This window comes from Oncorhynchus clarkii, chromosome 12 (genome assembly GCF_045791955.1).
Source record: "Oncorhynchus clarkii lewisi isolate Uvic-CL-2024 chromosome 12, UVic_Ocla_1.0, whole genome shotgun sequence".
Classification (NCBI taxonomy): domain Eukaryota; kingdom Metazoa; phylum Chordata; class Actinopteri; order Salmoniformes; family Salmonidae; genus Oncorhynchus; species Oncorhynchus clarkii.
Genome location: NC_092158.1, coordinates 544,710 through 564,090, shown reverse-complemented (window position 1 = coordinate 564,090; position 19,381 = coordinate 544,710). Strand labels below are relative to the sequence as shown.

The 19,381-nt window shown below is 43.4% G+C and overlaps 1 protein-coding gene across 4 annotated transcripts in view; it reads right to left on the bottom strand.

The window, feature by feature from the left end:
• LOC139422638 (haloacid dehalogenase-like hydrolase domain-containing protein 2) overlaps positions 1-19,381 on the bottom strand; it is a 33,316-nt gene that overhangs the window by 5,513 nt on the left and 8,422 nt on the right. For all 4 annotated transcript variants that reach the window (XR_011635737.1, XM_071173787.1, XM_071173788.1 and 1 more), the window contains one exon: positions 6,295-6,511. Coding sequence is in view for 3 of the 4 variants with exons in the window: in XM_071173787.1 (XP_071029888.1) it covers positions 6,295-6,511 (217 nt within the window). In the remaining variant the exon portion in view is untranslated. The remainder of the gene's footprint in view (positions 1-6,294; positions 6,512-19,381) is intronic.

Here is a 19,381-nt window from a genome sequence, read left to right as displayed (position 1 = left end):
CATCATCAGTGCTGTCCGCAATAGGCTGAGAGAGGCTGGACTGAGGCCTGTTGTAAGGCAGGTCCTCACCAGACATCACCGGCAACAACGTCACCTATGGGCACAAACCCATCGTCGCTGGAACAGACAGGACTGGCAAAAAGTGATCTTCACTGATGAGTTGCGGTTTTGTCCCTGGGGTGATGGTCGGATTCACGTTTATCGTCGAAGGAATAAGCGTTACACCGAGGCCTGTACTCTGGAGCAGGATCAATTTGGAGGTGGAGGGTCCGTCATGGTCTGGGGTGGTGTGTCACAGCATCATCGGACTGACCTTGTTGTCATTGCAGGCAATCTCAACACTGTGCGTTACAGGGAGTCTCAGCAATCACTGCCTAATCACTGTCAAACGCTCCATAAAACACTTCAGCGAGCTGTCCTTTCTAATCGTCCTAGATTTTGACCTCATCCCGTCAGTAGAGGATGCCAGGTTGCTCTTCAAAAGTGCCTTCCTCACCATCTTAAATAAGCATGCCCCATTCAAAAAAATGTAGAACTAAGAACAGATATAGCCTTTGGTTCACCCCAGACTTGACTGCCCTTGAACAGCACAAAAACATCCTGTGGCGTTCTGCATTAGCATCGAATAACCCCCGCAATATGCTACTTTAGACACAAACTGTTATAGACCTATATCCATCCTGCCCTGCCTTTCTAAGGTCTTCAAAAGCCAAGTGAACAAACAGATCACCGACCATTTCGAATCCCACCATACCTTCTCCACTAAGCAATCTGGGTTCCGAGCTGGTCATGGGTGCACCTCAGCCACGCTCAAGGTACTAAACGACATCATAACCTGCCATCGATGAAAGACAGTACTGTGCAGCCGTCTTCATCGACCTGGCCAATGCTTCGACTCTGTCAATCACCACATTCTTATCGGCAGACTCATTAGCCTTGGCTTCTCAAATGATTGCCTCGCCTGGTTCACCAACTACTTCTCAGACAGAGTTCAGTGTCTCAAATCGGAGGGCCTGTTGTCCGGACCTCTGGCAGTGTCTATGGGGGTGCAACAGGGTTCAATTCTCGGGCCGACTCTTTTCTCTGTATATGTCAATGATGTCGCTCTTGCTGATCCACCTCTATGCAGACGACACCATTCTGTATACTTCTGGCCCTTCTTTGGACACACTCCTAACAAACCTCCAAACGAGTTTCAACGCCATACAACACTCCTTCCGTGGCTGCTTTTAAATGCTAGTAAAACTAAGTGCATGGTCTTCAACCTCCCGCCCGAATAGCATCACTACTCGGGACGGTTCTGACCTAGAATATGTGGACAACTACAAATACCTAGGTGTCTGGTTAGACTGTAAACTTTCCTTCCAGACTCATATCAAACATCTCCAATACAAAATTAAATCTAGAAATCGGCTTTCTATTTCACAACAAAGCCTCCTTCACTCATGCTGCCAAACATACCCTCGTAAAACTGACTATCCTACCCATCTTTGACTTCGGCGATGTCATTTACAAAATAGCCTCCAACATTCTACTCAGCAAACCGGATGTAGTCTATCACAGTAACATCTGTTTTGTCACCAAAGCCCCATATACTACCCACCACTGCTACCTGTATGCTCTCGTTGGCTGGCCCTCACTAAAAATTTGTTGCCAAACCCACTGGCTCCAGGTCAGCTATAAGTCTTTGCTAGGTAAAGCCCCGCCTTATCTCAGCTCACTGGTCACCATAGCAACACCCACCCGTAGCACGCGCTCCAGCAGGTCCTTTGACTGCCTTTCCTTCCAGTTCTCTGCTGCCAATGACAGGAAGGAATTGCAAAAATCACTGAAGCTGGAGTCTTATATATCCCTCTCTAACTTTAAGCATCAGCTGTGAGAGCAGCTTACCGATTATTGTACCTGTACACAGCCAATCTGTAAATAGCACACCCAACTACCTCATCCCCATATTATTACTCACACTCTTCCTCTTTTGCACCCCAGTATCTCCACTTGCACATCTATCACTCCAGTGTCAATGCTAAATTGTAATTATTTCGCCTCTATGGTCTATTTGTTGCCTACCTCCCTACATTTGCACACATAGATTTTTCTATTGTGTTATTGACTGTACGTTTGTTTATTCCATGTGTAACTCAGTGTTGTTGTTTGTGTTGCACTGCTTGGCTTTATCTTAGCCAGGTCGCAGTTGTAAATGACAACTTGTTCTCAACTGGCCTACCTGGTTAAATAAAGGTGAAATAAAAAATACAAAATAAATAAATCAATAAAAAGGGAAGACATCCTCCTCCCTCATGTGGTACCCTTCCTGCAGGCTCATCCTGACATGACCCTCCAGCATGACAATGCCACCAGCCATACTGCTCGTTCTGTGCGTGATTGTCAGTGTTCTTCCATGGCCAGCAAAGAGCCTGGATCTCAATCACATTGAGCACGTCTGGGACCTGTTGAATCGAGGGTGAGGGCTAGGGCCATTCCCCCCAGAAATGTCCGGGAACTTGCAGGTGTCTTGGTGGAAGAGTGGGGTAACATCTCACAGCAAGAACTGGTACATCTGGTGCAGCTCATGAGGAGGAGATGCACTGCAGTACTTAATGCAGCTGGTGGCCACATCAGATACTGACTGTTACTTTTGATTTTGACCTCCCCTTTGTTTAAGGACATATGATTTAATTTCTGTTAGTCACATGTCTGTGGAACTTGTTCAGTTTATGTCTCAGTTGTTGAATCTTGTTATGTTCATACAAATATTTACACATGTTAAGTTTGCTGAAAATAAACGCAGTTGACAGTGAGAGGACGTTTCTTTTTTTGCTGAGTTTACCTTATTTAAATACAGTACCAGTCAAAAGTTTGGAATCCTTCTCATTCAAGGGTTTTTCTTAATTTTTGTAATTTTTACTATTTTCTCAATTGTAGAATAAGAGTGAAGACATCAACACTATGAAATAACACATGGAATATTGTAGTAACCAATAAAGTGTTAAACAAATCTAAATATATATTATATTTGAGATTCTTCAAAGTAGCCACTGTTTGCCTTGACAGCTTTGCACACTCTTGGCATTCTCTCAACCATCTTCTTGAGGTAGTCACCTGGAATGCATTTCAATTAACAGGTGTGGCTTTTGCAAAAGTTAATTTGTGGAATGTCTTTCCTTCTTAATGCGTTTGAGCCAATCAGTTGTTTTGTGACAAGGTAGGGGTGGCATACAGAAGATATCCCTATTTGGTAAAAGACCAAGTCCATATAATGCCAAGAACATCTCAAATAAGCAAAGAGAGACAACAATCCATCATTACTTGAAGACATGAAGGTCAGTCAATACGGAAAATGTCAAGAACTTAGAAAGTTTCTTCAAGTGCAGTCGCAAAAACCATCAAGCGCTATGATGGAACAGGCTCTAATGAGGACCACCACAGGAAAGGAAGACCCAGAGTTACCTCTGCTGCAGAGGATACGTTCATTAGAGTTACCTCTACTGAGGAGCTCTCATGAGGCCATCTACTAAAACCACTAAAAGACACCAATAAGAAAAAGAGACTTGAGCAATGGACATTAGACCGGTGTTATTTGTCCTTTGGTTGGACGAATCCAAATTTGAGATTTTTGGATCCAACCGCTGTGTCTTTGTGAGACGCGGAGTAGGTGAACGGATGATCTCTGCATGTATGGTTCCCACCATGAAGCATGGAGGTGGTGGTGTGGGGTGCATTGCTGGTGACACAGCATTCTGCAGCGATACCCCATCCCATCTGGTTTGCGCTTTTTTGGTAACTACATGATTCCATGTGTTATTTCATAGTTTTGATGTCTTCACTATTATTCTACAATGTAGAAAATAGCACAAATAAAGGAAAAAAAATAATGAGAAGGTGTCCAAACTTGACTGGTACTGTATACTGACTGGTAATGTATACTTATTGGTACTGTATACTGACTGGTACTGTATACTTATTGGTTCTGTATACTGACTGGTACTGTATACTTATTGGCACTGTATACTGACTGGTACTGTAAACTTATTGATTACATTACATGTAAAAGGAATGCACATGATGGGGTCAATAAAGGGTGGATAGAGAACTGGCTGTATTGAAAGTTACTGAGTCAGACAAGGGGAAGGGTGGATAGAGAACTGGCTGTATGGAAAGTTACTGAGTCAGACAAGGGGAAGGGTGGATAGAGAACTGGCTGTATGGAAAGTTACTGAGTCAGACAAGGGGAAGGGTGGATAGAGAACTGGCTGTATGGAAAGTTACTGAGTCAGACAAGGGGAAGGGTGGATAGAGAACTGGCTGTATGGAAAGTTACTGAGTCAGACAAGGGGAAGGGTGGATAGAGAACTGGCTGTATGGAAAGTTACTGAGTCAGACAAGGGGAAGGGTGGATAGAGAACTGGCTGTATGGAAAGTTACTGAGCCAGACAAGGCGAAGGGTGGATAGAGAACTGGCTGTATGGAAAGTTACCGAGTCAGACAAGGGGAAGGGTGGATAGAGAACTGGCTGTATGGAAAGTTACTGAGCCAGACAAGGGGAAGGATGGATAGAGAACTGGCTGTATGGAAAGTTACTGAGTCAGACAAGGGGAAGGGTGGATAGAGAACTGGCTGTATGGAAAGTTACTGAGTCAGACATGGGGAAGGGTGGATAGAGAACTGGCTGTATGGAAAGTTACTGAGTCAGACATGGGGAAGGGTGGATAGAGAACTGGCTGTATGGAAAGTTACTGAGTCAGACAAGGGGAAGGGTGGATAGAGAACTGGCTGTATGGAGAGTTACTGAGTCAGACAAGGGGAAGGATGGATAGAGAACTGGCTGTATGGAAAGTTACTGAGTCAGACAAGGGGTGGATAGAGAACTGGCTGTATGGAAAGTTACTGAGCCAGACAAGGGGTGGATAGAGAACTGGCTGTATGGAAAGTTACTGAGTCAGACAAGGGGTGGATAGAGAACTGGCTGTATGGAAAGTTACTGAGTCAGACAAGGGGTGGATAGAGAACTGGCTGTATGGAAAGTTACTGAGTCAGACATGGGGAAGTGCAGAAAGTTCACATTATGTTCCTAAGGAGGGAGGCAAAGGGCACCAGTCTAGTTAGTCTATGATAAGGCAGATCAGCTGTGGAACTATGGAGGAGCAAGGAATTCAGCTGGAGGTCAAGTCAATAGCTGAAGTGAGAAGAAACCTCTGGGAGGGGGTCCAGAGGGGCCCACCACAACAACCCTTCTACTACAGTCCTATCTCACACATACACCTCTACGCCCATGAAGGTTCAAGCATCAGGCAGGACCATGACTACACCAGTGAGATGAAAAATGTAGTTCCCACTTAGCAACAGAGATGTATTGGCTGTCTAGATCTGTAAGGAGGTGACTATTAGGATGTTATAAATATGTGCTTGTGAAATCAGACCTTGTCTTTGGAGATGTATGACCCAATGGGTGAATGAACTTGGTTTGACCACTTCCTATTCGTCCGTTTGAGTTTTTACTATGTTTGCTCAGAACCTAACACGATGAATTGGAACGCTGACTAAGCCAGGCCTAATCGCCCAACATCAGTGCCCGACCTCACTAATACTCTTGTGGCTGAATGGAAGCAAGTCCCCTCAGCAATGTTCCAACATCTAGTGGAAGGCCTTCCCAGAAGAGTGGAGGCTGTTATAGCAGCAAAGAGGGGACCAACACCATATTAATGCCCATGATTTTGAAGTGAGATGTTTGACGAGCAGGTGTCCACATACTTTTGGTCATGTTGTGCATCTGTATTCCCAGTCATGTGAAATCCATAGATTAGGGCCTAATGAATGCATTTCAAATGACTGATTTCCTCACATAAACTGTAACTCAGTAAAATCTTTGAAATTGTTGCATGTTGCATTGATATTGTTGTTAATTGTAGATAACCCTAACCCAACTATATAGGGAACAGGGTACTATTTGGGAGTCCTCCAGTGTTAATTGTAGATAACCCTAACCCAACTATATAGGGAACAGGGTACTATTTGGGAGTCCTCCAGTGTTAATTGTAGATAACCCTAACCCAACTATATAGGGAACAGGGTACTATTTGGGAGTCCTCCAGTGTTAATTGTAGATAACCCTAACCCAACTATATAGGGAACAGGGTACTATTTGGGAGTCCTCCAGTGTTAATTGTAGATAACCCTAACCCAACTATATAGGGAACAGGGTACTATTTGGGAGTCCTCCAGTGTTAATTGTAGATAACCCTAACCCAACTATATAGGGAACAGGGTACTATTTGGGAGTCCTCCAGTGTGACTCACGTCTCCAATCATGATGGCCTCTTCAGGACAACAGCCAATGTCCCTCAGAGCCTCCAGGAAGAATGTCCCCTCAGGCTTCCCCACAACGGTGGCTTGACAGTCTGTAGCGTACTCTAACCCTGTCACAAAGGCTCCGGGGCCCAGCGCCAGACCATCCTTCCTCTTATAATACCTGGCCTTATGGATGGCTATGAGGGGGGCCCCGTCTAGAACCAGCCTGGTAGATAGAGGAAAATAGTTTTATTTGATGTGTACTAAGGCAGCTGAGGCTCACATACAAGAAAACACATTTAAAGCAATAAATTGAGATGTGACATACACAGTGGGGTCTGAAATGATTAATACCCATGATAAAGGTGAGCAATAATGACTGTATTAAATAGATCAAATACTGAGCTATATTCCTCAAACAGGTAGGAGTAAATGTATTGACACGTGTAAAGATTCTTCTAAATAAAGTAGTAAAAAGTTTAGTTTTTGGTCCCATTTTCATAGCATTCAGTGACTACACCAAGCTAGAGACTCAACTTGAACAACCTTGTTGGATGCATTTGCAGTTTGTGTTGTTGTGCCCAATAGAAATTCAACAGAGAAAAAAGTATGTATTGTCATTTGTCACTTTTACTGTAAATAACAATATAATATATTTCTAAACATTTCTACATTAATGTGGATGCTACCATGACTACGGATAATCCTGAATGAGTGAGAAATGTACAGATGATCAAAGATGTGTATTTATTATCGATCCCCATTAGCTGCTGTCGAGCCAGCAGCTACTCTTCTTGGGGTCTGGAAAAAAGAAGGCAGTTATAGAATTTTAAAAACATTACAATACATTCATAACATGTTATCATGTGTGTGTATGCATGTGTCTGTGCATGTGTGTGTCTCTTCACAGTCCACGCTGTTCCACAAGGTGTTTTTCTATCTGTTTTTTTTACTTTTTTTATCTGCTTGCATCAGTTACCTGATGTTGAATAGAGTTCCATGTAGTCATGGCTCTATGTAGTACTGTGCGCCTCCCATAGTCTGTTCTGGACTTGGGGACTGTGAAGAGACCTCTGGTGGCATGTCTTGTGGGGTATGCATGAGTGTCTGAGCTGTGTGTTAGTAGTTTAAACAGACCTCTGGTGGCATGTCTTGTGGGGTGTGCATGGGTGTCTGAGCTGTGTGTTAGTAGTTTAAACAGACCTCTGGTGGCATGTCTTGTGGGGTTTGCATGGGTGTCTGCCTTGTTCTGAGACAATTGCAATTTTCCCAAGTCCCTCTGTTGTATCAATATGATTTGAACATGAGTTTACAATTCAGGGTTACTCCAAGCAGTTTAGTCACTTCAACTTCTACAGTTTCCACATTATTTAGTTGAGGTTTAGTCAATGATGTGTCCCAAATATAAATATTTTAAAAACTAAAAGTATTGTGACTAACTTCTCCCTTGCCACCCACTCTGAAACTAAGTACAGCTCTTTGTTGCAGTCATTTCAGTCGCTGTAGCTGACGTGTATAGTGTTGAGATTTCCACATACATAGACACACTGACTTTACTCCCAGGACTGCGGATTGTCCCGGGTTTGTTGTGTTCAACCTTCCCTGTGACCTGCCCTGTCTGGAACTGCGAGGAGTAACAGCGTAGCCTACGTTGCTACCATGACAAAGACCAACGCCAGTGGGAGTATTGTTGAGGACAGTGGTGTCTCTCTATCAAATCAAATTCAAATCAAATTTATTCATATAGCCCTTCGTACATCAGCTGATATCTCAAAGTGCTGTACAGAAACCCAGCCTAAAACCCCAAACAGCAAGCAATGCAGGTGTAGAAGCACGGTGGCTAGGAAAAACTCCCTAGAAAGGCCAAAACCTAGGAAGAAACCTAGAGAGGAACCAGACTATGTGGGGTGGTCAGTCCTCTTCTGGCTGTGCCGGGTGGAGATTATAAGAGAACATGGCCAAGATGTTCAAATGTTCATAAATGACCAGCATGGTCGAATAATAATAATAATAAGGCAGAACAGTTGAAACTGGAGCAGCAGCACGGCCAGGTGTATCACACTTGAAGGATCTTTTAAAATGAACAAAAAGAGACTACACACAGTTGTTACAACAACAAGAAAATATCTTAAAGTTTTTTGTCCAAATACTCGTGGATTCTACTAATCAAAGAATGGACAACCTGACCAGAGAGGTCCAGGTCCTGAAGAACAGTTTGTAGTTCTCCCAGGGTCAGCTCGATGAGTTGAAACATGAGAGCAACAAGATGACAGCAATCTGTAAGTCATTGAGAGAGGACATCAGTACTGTGTGTGAATCCATGATTACAATGACAGATAAATCAGACTCTCGAGAGACAATCAAGACGGAGCAACATGGTTCTGGACGGAATTGTAGAATCTCCACATGAGAACTGGACGGAGTCTGAGGACAAAGTGAGGGAAATTATCTCTGAGAAATTGAAGATGGACCACAGGAAGATTGAGGTGATAGGCCCAGGCCGATAGTCGTCAAGTTCCTGAGGTTCAAGAACAAGGTAGCGGTTCTGGAAAGAGCCAATAACTTTAGAAGAATGTATATCTTCCTCAACGAGGACTATCCTGAAGCTGTGTGCCAGAAAAGAAAAGAAATCAGTTAGTCAATTAGGATCACCACTTTATTTTAAGAATGTGAAATGTCAGAATAATAGTAGAGAGAATTATTTATTTCACCTTTCATTTCTTCCATCACATTCCCAGTGGATCAGAAGTTTACATACACTCAATTAGTGTTTGGTAGCATTGCCTTTAAATTGTTTAACTTGGGTCAACCGTTTCGGGTAGCCTTCCACAAGCTTCCCACAATAAGTTGGGTGAATTTTGGCCGTTTCCTCTTGACAGAGCCGGTGTAACTGAGTCAGGCTTGTAGGCCTCCTTGCTCGCACATGCTTTTTCAGTTCTGCCAAAAATAATTCTATACACATTTTCTATAGGATTGAGGTCAGGGCTTTGTGATGGCAACTCCAATACCTTGACTTTGTCCTTAAGCCATTTTGCCACAACTTTGGAAGTATGTTTGGGGTTATTGTCCATTTGGAAGACCCATTTGCGACCAAGCTTTAACTTCCTGACTGATGTCTTGAGATGTTGTGTCAATATATCCACATAATTTTACTTCCTCATGATGCCATCTATTTGTGAAGCACACCAGTCCCTCATGCAGCAAAGCACCCCCTCCTGCAGCAAAGCACCCCCACAACATGATGCTGCCACCCCTGTGCTTTACGGTTGGGATGGTGTTCTTCGGCTTGCAAGCCACCCCCTTTTTCTCCAAACATAACGATGGTCATTATGGCCAAACAGTTCTATATTTGTTTCATCAGACTAGAGGACATTTCTCCAAAAAGTACAATCTTTGTCGCCATGTGCAGTTAAAAACTGTAGTCTGGCTTTTTTATGGCGGTTTTGGAGCAGTGGCTTCTTCCTTGCTGAGTGGCCTTTCAGGTTATGTCGATATAGGACTCGTTTTACTGTGGATATAGATACTTTTGTACCTGTTTCCTCCAGCATCTTCACAAGGTCCTTTACTGTTGTTCTGGGATTGATGTGCACTTTTCGCACCAAAGTACATTCATCTCTAGGAGACAGAACAGAACGCGTCTCCTTCCTGAGCGGTATGACGGTTGCGTGGTCCCATGGTGTTTATACTTCCGTACTATTGTTTGTACAGTTGAACGTGGTACCTTCAGGCGTTTGGAAATTGCTCCCAAGGATGAACCAGACTTGTGGAGGTCTACAATTTTTTTTTCTGAGATCTTGGCTGATTTCTTTTGATTTTCCCATGATGTCAAGCTAAGAGGCACTGAGTTTGAAGGTAGGCCTTGAAATATATCCACAGGTACACCTCCAAATGACTCAAATTATGTAAATTAGCCTATCAGAAGCTTCTAAAGCCATGACATAATTTTCTGGAATTTTCCAAGATGTTTAAAGGCACAGTCAACTTAGTGTATGTAAACTTCTGACCCACTGGAATTGTGATACAGTCAGTTAGAAGTGATATAATCTGTAAAGAATTGTTGGAAAAATGACTTGTGTCATGCACAAAATAGATGTCCTAACCAACTTACCAAAACTTTAGTTTGTTAATAAGAAATGTGTGGAGTGGTTGAAAAACGAGTTTTAATGACTAGAACCTAAGTGTATGTAAACTTTTTACTAATACTGAGAAATGTGTTATTAAGCTGTATCTGTACCCAGTAAGCAGTGATCACAATATAGTGGCTATTTTCAGGAAAGACAAAGTTCCAACAAAATAGTGTATAAGAGATCATACAAAATATTTTTCTGGGACTTATGTGGATGTTAAAAATATGTGTTGGTCTGATGTGATTAATGAGGAGCATCCAGACGCTGCACTTGATGAATTTATGAAAAGTGCTTCTTCCAATTATTGACAAACATACAACTGTTAAGAAACTGACTGTTAGAACTGTTAAGGCTCCATGGATTGATGAGGAATTGAAAAAATGTATGGTTGAAAGAGATGGGGCCAAAAGGAGTGGCTAATAAGTCTGGCTGTACATCTGATTGGCTGACTTACTGCAAATTGAGAAATTATGTGACTAAACTCAACAAAAAGAAGAAGATACTTCATTACGAAGCCAAGATCAATGATCAAAAGAAACTTGAGTACTTATTGGCAGTAATTATTGGCAGAAAGACAAATTCAACTCCATCTTTCATTTGAATGATTATTTACAGTGCCTTGCGAAAGTATTCGGCCCACTTGAACTTTGCAACCTTTTGCCACATTTCAGGCTTCAAACATAAAGATATAAAACTGTATTTTTTTGTGAAGAATCAACACAATCATGAAGTGGAACGACATTTATTGGATATTTAAAACTTTTTTAACAAATCAAAAACTGAAAAATTGGGCGTGCAAAATTATTCAGCCCCTTTACTTTCAGTGCAGCAAACTCTCTCCAGAAGTTCAGTGAGGATCTCTGAATGATCCAATGTTGACCTAAATGACTAATGATGATAAATACAATCCACCTGTGTGTAATCAAGTCTCCGTATAAATGCACCTGCACTGTGATAGTCTCAGGAGGGCCGTTAAAAGCGCAGAGAGCATCATGAAGAACAAGGAACACACCAGGCAGGTCCGAGATACTGTTGTGAAGAAGTTTAAAGCCGGATTTGGATACAAAAAGATTTCACAAGCTTTAAACATCCCAAGGAGCACTGTGCAAGCGATAATATTGAAATGGAAGGAGTATCAGACCACTGCAAATCTACCAAGACCTGGCCGTCCCTCTAAACTTTCAGCTCATACAAGGAGAAGACTGATCAGAGATGCAGCCAAGAGGCCCATGATCACTCTGGATGAACTGCAGAGATCTACAGCTGAGGTGGGAGACTCTGTCCATAGGACAACAATCAGTCGTATATTGCACAAATCTGGCCTTTATGGAAGAGTGGCAAGAAGAAAGCCATTTCTTAAAGATATCCATAAAAAGTGTCGTTTAAAGTTTGCCACAAGCCACCTGGGAGACACACCAAGGCATCATGGTTTGGGCCTGCTTTTCTTCAGCAGGGACAGGGAAGATGGTTAAAATTGATGGGAAGATGGATGAAGCCAAATACAGGACCATTCTGGAAGAAAACCTGATGGAGTCTGCAAAAGACCTGAGACTGGGACGGAGATTTGTCTTCCAACAAGACAATGATCCAAAACATAAAGCAAAATCTACAATGGAATGGTTCAAAAATAAACATATCCAGGTGCTAGAATGGCCAAGTCAAAGTCCAGACCTGAATCCAATCGAGAATCTGTGGAAAGAACTGAAAACTGCTGTTCACAAATGCTCTCCATCCAACCTCACTGAGCTCGAGCTGTTTTGCAAGGAGGAATGGAAAAAAATTTCAGTCTCTCGATGTGCAAAACTGAGAGAGACATACCCCAAGCGACTTACAGCTGTAATCGCAGCAAAAGGTGGCGCTACAAAGTATTAACTTAAGGGGGCTGAATAATTTTGCACGCCCAATTTTTCAGTTTTTGATTTGTTAAAAAAGTTTGAAATATCCAATAAATGTCGTTCCACTTCATGATTGTGTCCCACTTGTTGTTGATTCTTCACAAAAAAATACAGTTTTATATCTTTATGTTTGAAGCTTGAAATGTGGCAAAAGGTCGCAAAGTTCAAGGGGGCCGAATACTTTCGCAAGGCACTGTAATTGGCAAAGTGGGCAAACTTAGGTAACGCCAACAACGAACAGTGAGCAATTGTATTCATGCATAAAAAAACGAATGAAAGAAAAGCATTGCAAGTATGCATTTTGTAAAGTTAGTGTGGGAGAGGTGTAATTTTTTTTGTTTTCAATCAATAATGTCAAACCTCCAGGCATTGACAACTTAGATGGAAAGCTACTGAGGATGGTGGCTGACCATAGCCACTCCTATCTGTCAAATCTTTAATCTGAGCCTAGAAGTCCTTGTCCTCAAGCCTGGAGGGAAGACAAAGTAATTCCGCTACCCAAGAGAGGTAAAGTGACCTTTACTGGTTCTAACAGCAGACCTATAAGCTTGTAGCGGTATTTATTAGAGAGGGGTAAAGAAAGCTTTTGTTCGGGCGCCAGGCAGGTGTTAACCATGCCGAAAGGAAAAGAGTAGAATAGAGAGAACCACTACCAGACCCACACACATCAGCAGAAGAGACTGCCTAGAGTGTAGCCTGTTTACCAGATAGCCAGTGGAGAGAAAAGAGAATACACACCATATAAAACCCACATCACAGCACAGGGGTAACCCCAACAAGAATACCTCATACAATAATACTAATACTAATAATGGCAGAGCAATTCAACAGCAACTTCATACAAGAATGAACCCAGTCATCAACATAGGATTTGCAATAATCTGTATTATTTTCTAGTGGATGAGTGCAGAGGGTATGAATGTGGGGGGTGTTCATCGACACAACAAAGGCCTTAAAAATGTCCAGTCTTCTCGGCCACATGTCATTAGTACATCTCAATACAGTTCACATAACAATACACAATTTGCAAGCAACCTCCCTTTTAACTGAAATGTCCAAATACTTCTGGCAGGGCAATAATAGTCCAGCTCTAATGAACTTCAATGGGAAGTGCATTGGAAAAATAGAGAGTCTGTTGAAGGGTAAAGCACTGGAACGATAGAGGGAAGAGAAAAAGAGAAAGAGAACAAGAGAGATCTTAGCTGTGGTCTTCAGGCGTGCAGGTGTACTGTCTGACTGTCCGATGGTTTGTTGGTTTGCATGTTAAAGCTTCGCAACAATGTTGCTACTAATCCATGCGATCCATAACGGCCGTGGTCCCAAACGAAAACAACCACGACCTAGAGCGATTACACCGATGATTGAGTTAAACACTCTATAAACTACACACGCTGAAAACAAACAACACTTCTGCAGCACAGCACACACAATCAAACTGTCGCGCCACCCAAGAGCCCCTCCCCAAAGAGCTGAACGAGCTCTCTTTATTTTCTCCTTCCTACTGCTCATGCGCTCTTAAAGTGGCAGTGCACAGTGAAGGCTCCGTGCAGATTTCGCCACACTCCTCCCCCCATGAAAAAACAATGCCTGTAGAAACAGAGAGGATGCAGGCTTTGACAGGCTCATGTTCCTGCTACACAAAACCAGGGAAGTCCTCCTCATCAGAGTCCTCCACGAAGAGGTCCTGCAGGTGTTGCTTTTGCCTGCGATCCAGCTCTTCTGCCGTAGGGTAGCAGGGCTTTAGGTCAACAACATGCACTGTCCTGACATCTTCCCCAGTGTCCTCCAAACAGACCAAGTAGTTCACTGGTCCCAACTGCTGCACTACACGGTATGGACCTTTCCATTTCGAAGCTAGCTTGGCAGTGAACTTCTTAGATGCCTTTGACAGATGATGTGAACGTACCCAGACACGAGACTGGGGTGGAAAACACACGTCTCGTCTATGTTTGTCATAGTTTCTCAGCTGTCGTTGTTTGGCTTTGGTTTTGCTGGCCTCCACTCTGGCTAGCAAGGTGTGGTGGTGTTGTACGGCATCAAACGCTGGGCAGTCAGGTGAAACATTCGAACTTTGCAAGACCCTGTCCATCTGACCTTTTAGTGGTCTTCCCAGGTGGAGTTCGGCGGGAGTGACCCCAGAAGTCTCCTGCACGGCAGAGTTCAGTGCAAAGCGAAATTCTGGAAGATGCTGATCCCACCTTGTGTGCTGATCCCCCACGAATGAAGCAATCATCCCCTTCAGGGTTCGGTTTACCCTCTCGGTCAGGTTGGTCTGAGGATGGTAGGCTGTGGTCAGCTTGGCAATTACACCCCAGTAGGTACAGAGCTCTTTGTATATTCCTGATATGAACTGCGGACCTCGGTCAGAGAGGATTTGGTCTGGAATCCCGAATCTGGTAAAGACCTCCCTTCTCAGAATTAGAGCAATGGCTGATGCAGTGGCTTTGCGGAGGGGAAACAACTCCACCCAGTGTGTGTAGTAGTCCACTACCACCAATAAAAATTCATTCCGTGTCCCCCGGCTGGGAGGAAAAGGTCCCATTAGGTCAATTCCCAACATTTCATTTGGATGGTTCACCACGGTCTGCTGCATTTTCCCGGAGGTCTGCCAATGTCTGGTTTGTATTTCTGGCAGACTTCACACTGCTGTACAAACTTCCGGGTATCAACCCACATGCCTGGCCAGTAAACCACCTCTTGTAGTCTTCGATAAGTTTTAAAACCTCCAAGATTGCCACTCATGGGATTGGCATGATAAACTTGGATTATCTGGTCACACAATGTAGAGGGAATGAAGACGCGATAATGGGTGCTGTGTATTCCATCTCCTCTTGGAGTTTTTCGATACACTTTATCCTGAATTATGCTATACTTATCATTGAAGCGACTCTTGGAGTCTTCTTCAGACAGACTCTTGTGGATCGCCATGATGGCAGCATCCTTCTGCTGTGCTCTCCATACACTCTCATCATCCAGAGGAAAGGAATCATCCAGACATTTAGCGGTAGTATAGGTACAGCACAAGGGAGGACAAACATTGTCAGTCTCTGTAATCCGAGAAAGGGCATCTGGTACAACGTTCAGTTTTCCTTTGCGATACTCAATGATGAAGTCAAACTTCTGCAGTCTGATAGACCAGCGAATAAGACGGCTGTTGGTCTTGCCTGATGCCAGAACCCACTGCAGAGCAGCATGGTCTGTGACAACGGTGAAGATCTTTGCCTCCAAGTAGTAGCTTCATTTCTCCAAAGCCCAGACCACAGCGAGGCACTCCCTTTCAGTCGTTGAATAATGAATTAAGGGTGCGACTTGCATAGGCAAGAACTTCTTCTGTTCCAAATCCTGTTTGTTGAGCCAAGACTGCTCCAAGTCCTGTTTGACTTGCATCCGTGTACACAATGAAATGAGCATTCAGGTTAGGATGTCCAAGCACTGGAGGAGTAATTAGACTGTTTTTGAGTGCTTCAAATGCACCTTGGCATGCAGGGGTCCATTGGAATTTCACACCTTTCTTCTTAAGGTGATTGAGGGGTTCGGCTACCTTTGAAAAGTCAGGAACAAACCTGTGGTACCATCCAGCCATACCCAGAAACCGCTGAACAGCCTTGAGGGATGTGGGAATTGGGAATTCCTGCACGGCTGCAACTTTGGCTGGATCTGCATGGATACCTTCAGCATTAACCACATGACCAAGGAACTTGAGTTCTGGCAGACAGAAACGACACTTCTTCAAGTTCAAAGTCAAACCTGCAGCCTTTAGTCTGTCGAAGACGGACTGAATGTCTTGCAGATGATCCGCGACAGAGGAGGAGTAGATTATGATGTCATCCAGATACACAAGACAATTTCTACCCCTCAGATCTCCCAGGACAGTCTCCATCAACCTTTGGAAGGTTGCTGGAGCATTCTTCAAACCAAAAGGCATGACTTTGAAGGAGTACAAACCAGCAGGGGTGACAAAGGCAGTCTTGTCTTGACTAGCGTGATCCATTGACACCTGCCAATAGCCACTGTTCAGATCCAGATTACTAAAGATGGATGCTCCTGCCAGAGATTCCAGTATGTCATTTATGTTTGGTAGAGGGTAGGCATCACTTTCTGTTATGGCATTCGGCTTCCTGTAGTCCACACAGAATCGATATCCACCATCTTTCTTAGGAATCAGGACAACCGGAGAAGCCCATCCGGAAAAAGAAGGTTCCAACCACGACCTAGAGCGATTACACCGATGATTGAGTTAAATACTCTATAAACTACACACGCTGAAAACAAACAACACTTCTGCAGCACAGCACACACAATCAAACTGTCGCGCCACCAAAGAGCCCCTCCCCAAAGAGCTGAACGAGCTCTCTTTATTTTCTCCTTCCTTACTGCTCATGCGCTCTTAAAGTGGCAGTGCACAGTGAAGGCTCCGTGCAGATTTCGCCACAAGCTTGCTACCAGCTCTTAGCAAACTGTTGGAAAAAATGTGTGTTTGACCAAATACAATTTCTCTGTAAACAAATGAACAACAGACTTTCAGCATGCTTACAGAGAAGGGCACTCAACATGTACTACACTGACACAAATTACTGATGATTGGTTGAAAGAAATTGATAAGAAGATTGTAGGAGCTGTACTGTTAGATTTCAGCGCAGCCTTTGATATTATTGACCATAACCTGTTGTTGAAAAAACATGTGCCATATCGTGGATTCAGTGGTATCTAATAGAATTCAAAGGGTTTCCTTTAATGGAAGCTTCTCTAATGTCAAACGTGAAGTGTACCACATGGTAGCTATCTGGGCACTCTACTCTTTTGACCAATGACCTGCCACTGGCATTAAACACAGCATGTGTGTCCATGTATGCTGATAATTCAACCATATACGCATCAGCAACCACAGCTAACGAAGTCACTGGAACCCTTAACAAAGAGTTGCAGTCTGTTTTGGAATGGGTGGCCAGTAATAAACTGGTCCTGAACATCTCTAAAACTAAAAGCATTGTATTTGGTACATATAATTCCCTAAGTTCTAGACCTCAACTGAATCTGGTAATGAATGGTGTGGCTGTTGAACAAGTTGAGGAGACTACAGTCTAAGGTTACGCCAAGTAATTTAAACTGTCATGGTCAAATCATATAGATTCAATGGTTGTAAAGATGGGGAGAGGTCTGTCCGTAATAAAGAGATGGGGAGAGGTCTGTCCGTAATAAAGAGATGGGGAGAGGTCTGTCCGTAATAAAGAGATGGGGAGAGGTCTGTCCGTAATAAAGAGATGGGGAGAGGTCTGGCCATAATAAAGAGATGCTCTGCTTTTTTGACACCACACTCCAAAAAGCAAGGTCTGCAGGCTCTAGTTTTGTCTAATCTTGATTATTGTCCAGTCGTGTGGTCCAGTGCTGCAAGGACAGACCTAGTTAAACTGCATCTGGCCCAGAACAGAGCGGCACGTTCTGCTCTTCATTGTAATCAGAGGGCTGATATAAATACTATGCATGCCAGCCAGTCTCTCCTGGCTAAGAGTTGAGGAAAGACTGACTGCATCACTTCTCTTTAAAAGAAACATTGTGTTGAAAATCCCAAATTGTTTGCATAGTCAACTTACACACAGCTCTGACACACACACTTATCCCACCAGAGGGGTCTGGTCACCTAGGGTCTTTTCACAGTCCCCAAATCCAAAACAAATTCAAGAAAACATACTGTACTATAGAGCCCTTATTGCATGGAACCTCCTTTCATCTCATATTGCTCAAATACACAGCAAACCTGGTTTAAAAAAAACAGATGAAGCAACGCCTCTCCCCTATTTGACATAGATAGTTTGTGTGTATGCATAGATATTTTTGTCGTACTGTATTGCTTTATTTTAGCTTTATGAGAACTTGTTCTCAACTGGCCTACCTGGTTAAATAAAGGAGAAATACATTTAAAAAAATGTAGGCTGTGTGTGCCTTTTAAAAATGTATGTAGTTCTGTCCTTGAGCTGTTCTTATCTAATGATGTTCTGTATTGTTTCATGTTTGTGTGGAATCCAGGAAGAGTAGCTGCTGCTTTTGCAACCGCTAATGGGTATTCTAATTAAATACAACCCTCCCAAAAAACAAATATTTTTCAAATAAAATCAAATTGTATTTGTCACTTGCGCTGAATACAACAGGTATACAACCTTACCATGAAATGTTTACTTACAAGCCCTTAACCAACAATGCAGTTCAAGAAATAGTTAAGAAAATATTTACTGGAATAAACTGAAGTTAAAAAAAAATCAAAAAATCAAACAGTAACAAGATATTGACATAACAATAACGAGGCACAGGGGATAACGGTACCGAGTCAATGTGTGGGGGTACAGGTTAGTTGAGGTCATTTGTAACGTGACTACGCATAGATAATAAACAGCGAGTAGCAGCAGTGTAAAAACAAAGGGACGGGGGTGGTCAATGTAAATAGTCCAGGTGGCCATTGGATTAATTGTTCAGCAGTCTTATGGCTTGGGGGTCCGAGACTTGGCACTCTAGTACCGCTTGCCGTGCAGAGAGAACAGTCTGTGACTGGGGTGACTAGAGTCATTGACAATTTTTTGGGCCTTCCAGTCTCCTGAGGGGGAAAATGTGTTGTCGTGCCCTATTCACAACTGTCTTGGTGTGTTTGGACCATAATAGTTTGTTGGTGATGTGGACACCAAGGAACTTGAAACTCGATCTGCTCCACTTCAGCCCCGTCAATGTTAATGGGGGCTTGTTCGGCCCTCCTTTTCCTATAGTCCATAATCAGCTCCTTGTTCTTGCTCATATTGAGGGAGAGGTTGTTGTCCTGGCTCAACACTGCCAGGTCTCTGACCTCCTCCCTATAGGCTTTCACATTGTTGTTGGCCTACCACTGTTGGGTCGTCAGCAAACTTAATGATGGTGTTGGAGTCGTGTTTGGCCACAAAGTCGTGGGTGAACAGGGAATACAGGAGGTGACTAAGCACGCACCCCTGAGGGGCCCCAGGGTTGAGGATCAGCGTGGCAGACGTGTTGTTGCCTACCCTCACCACCTGGGGGCGGCCCATCAGGAAGTCTAGGATCCAGTTGCAGAGGGAG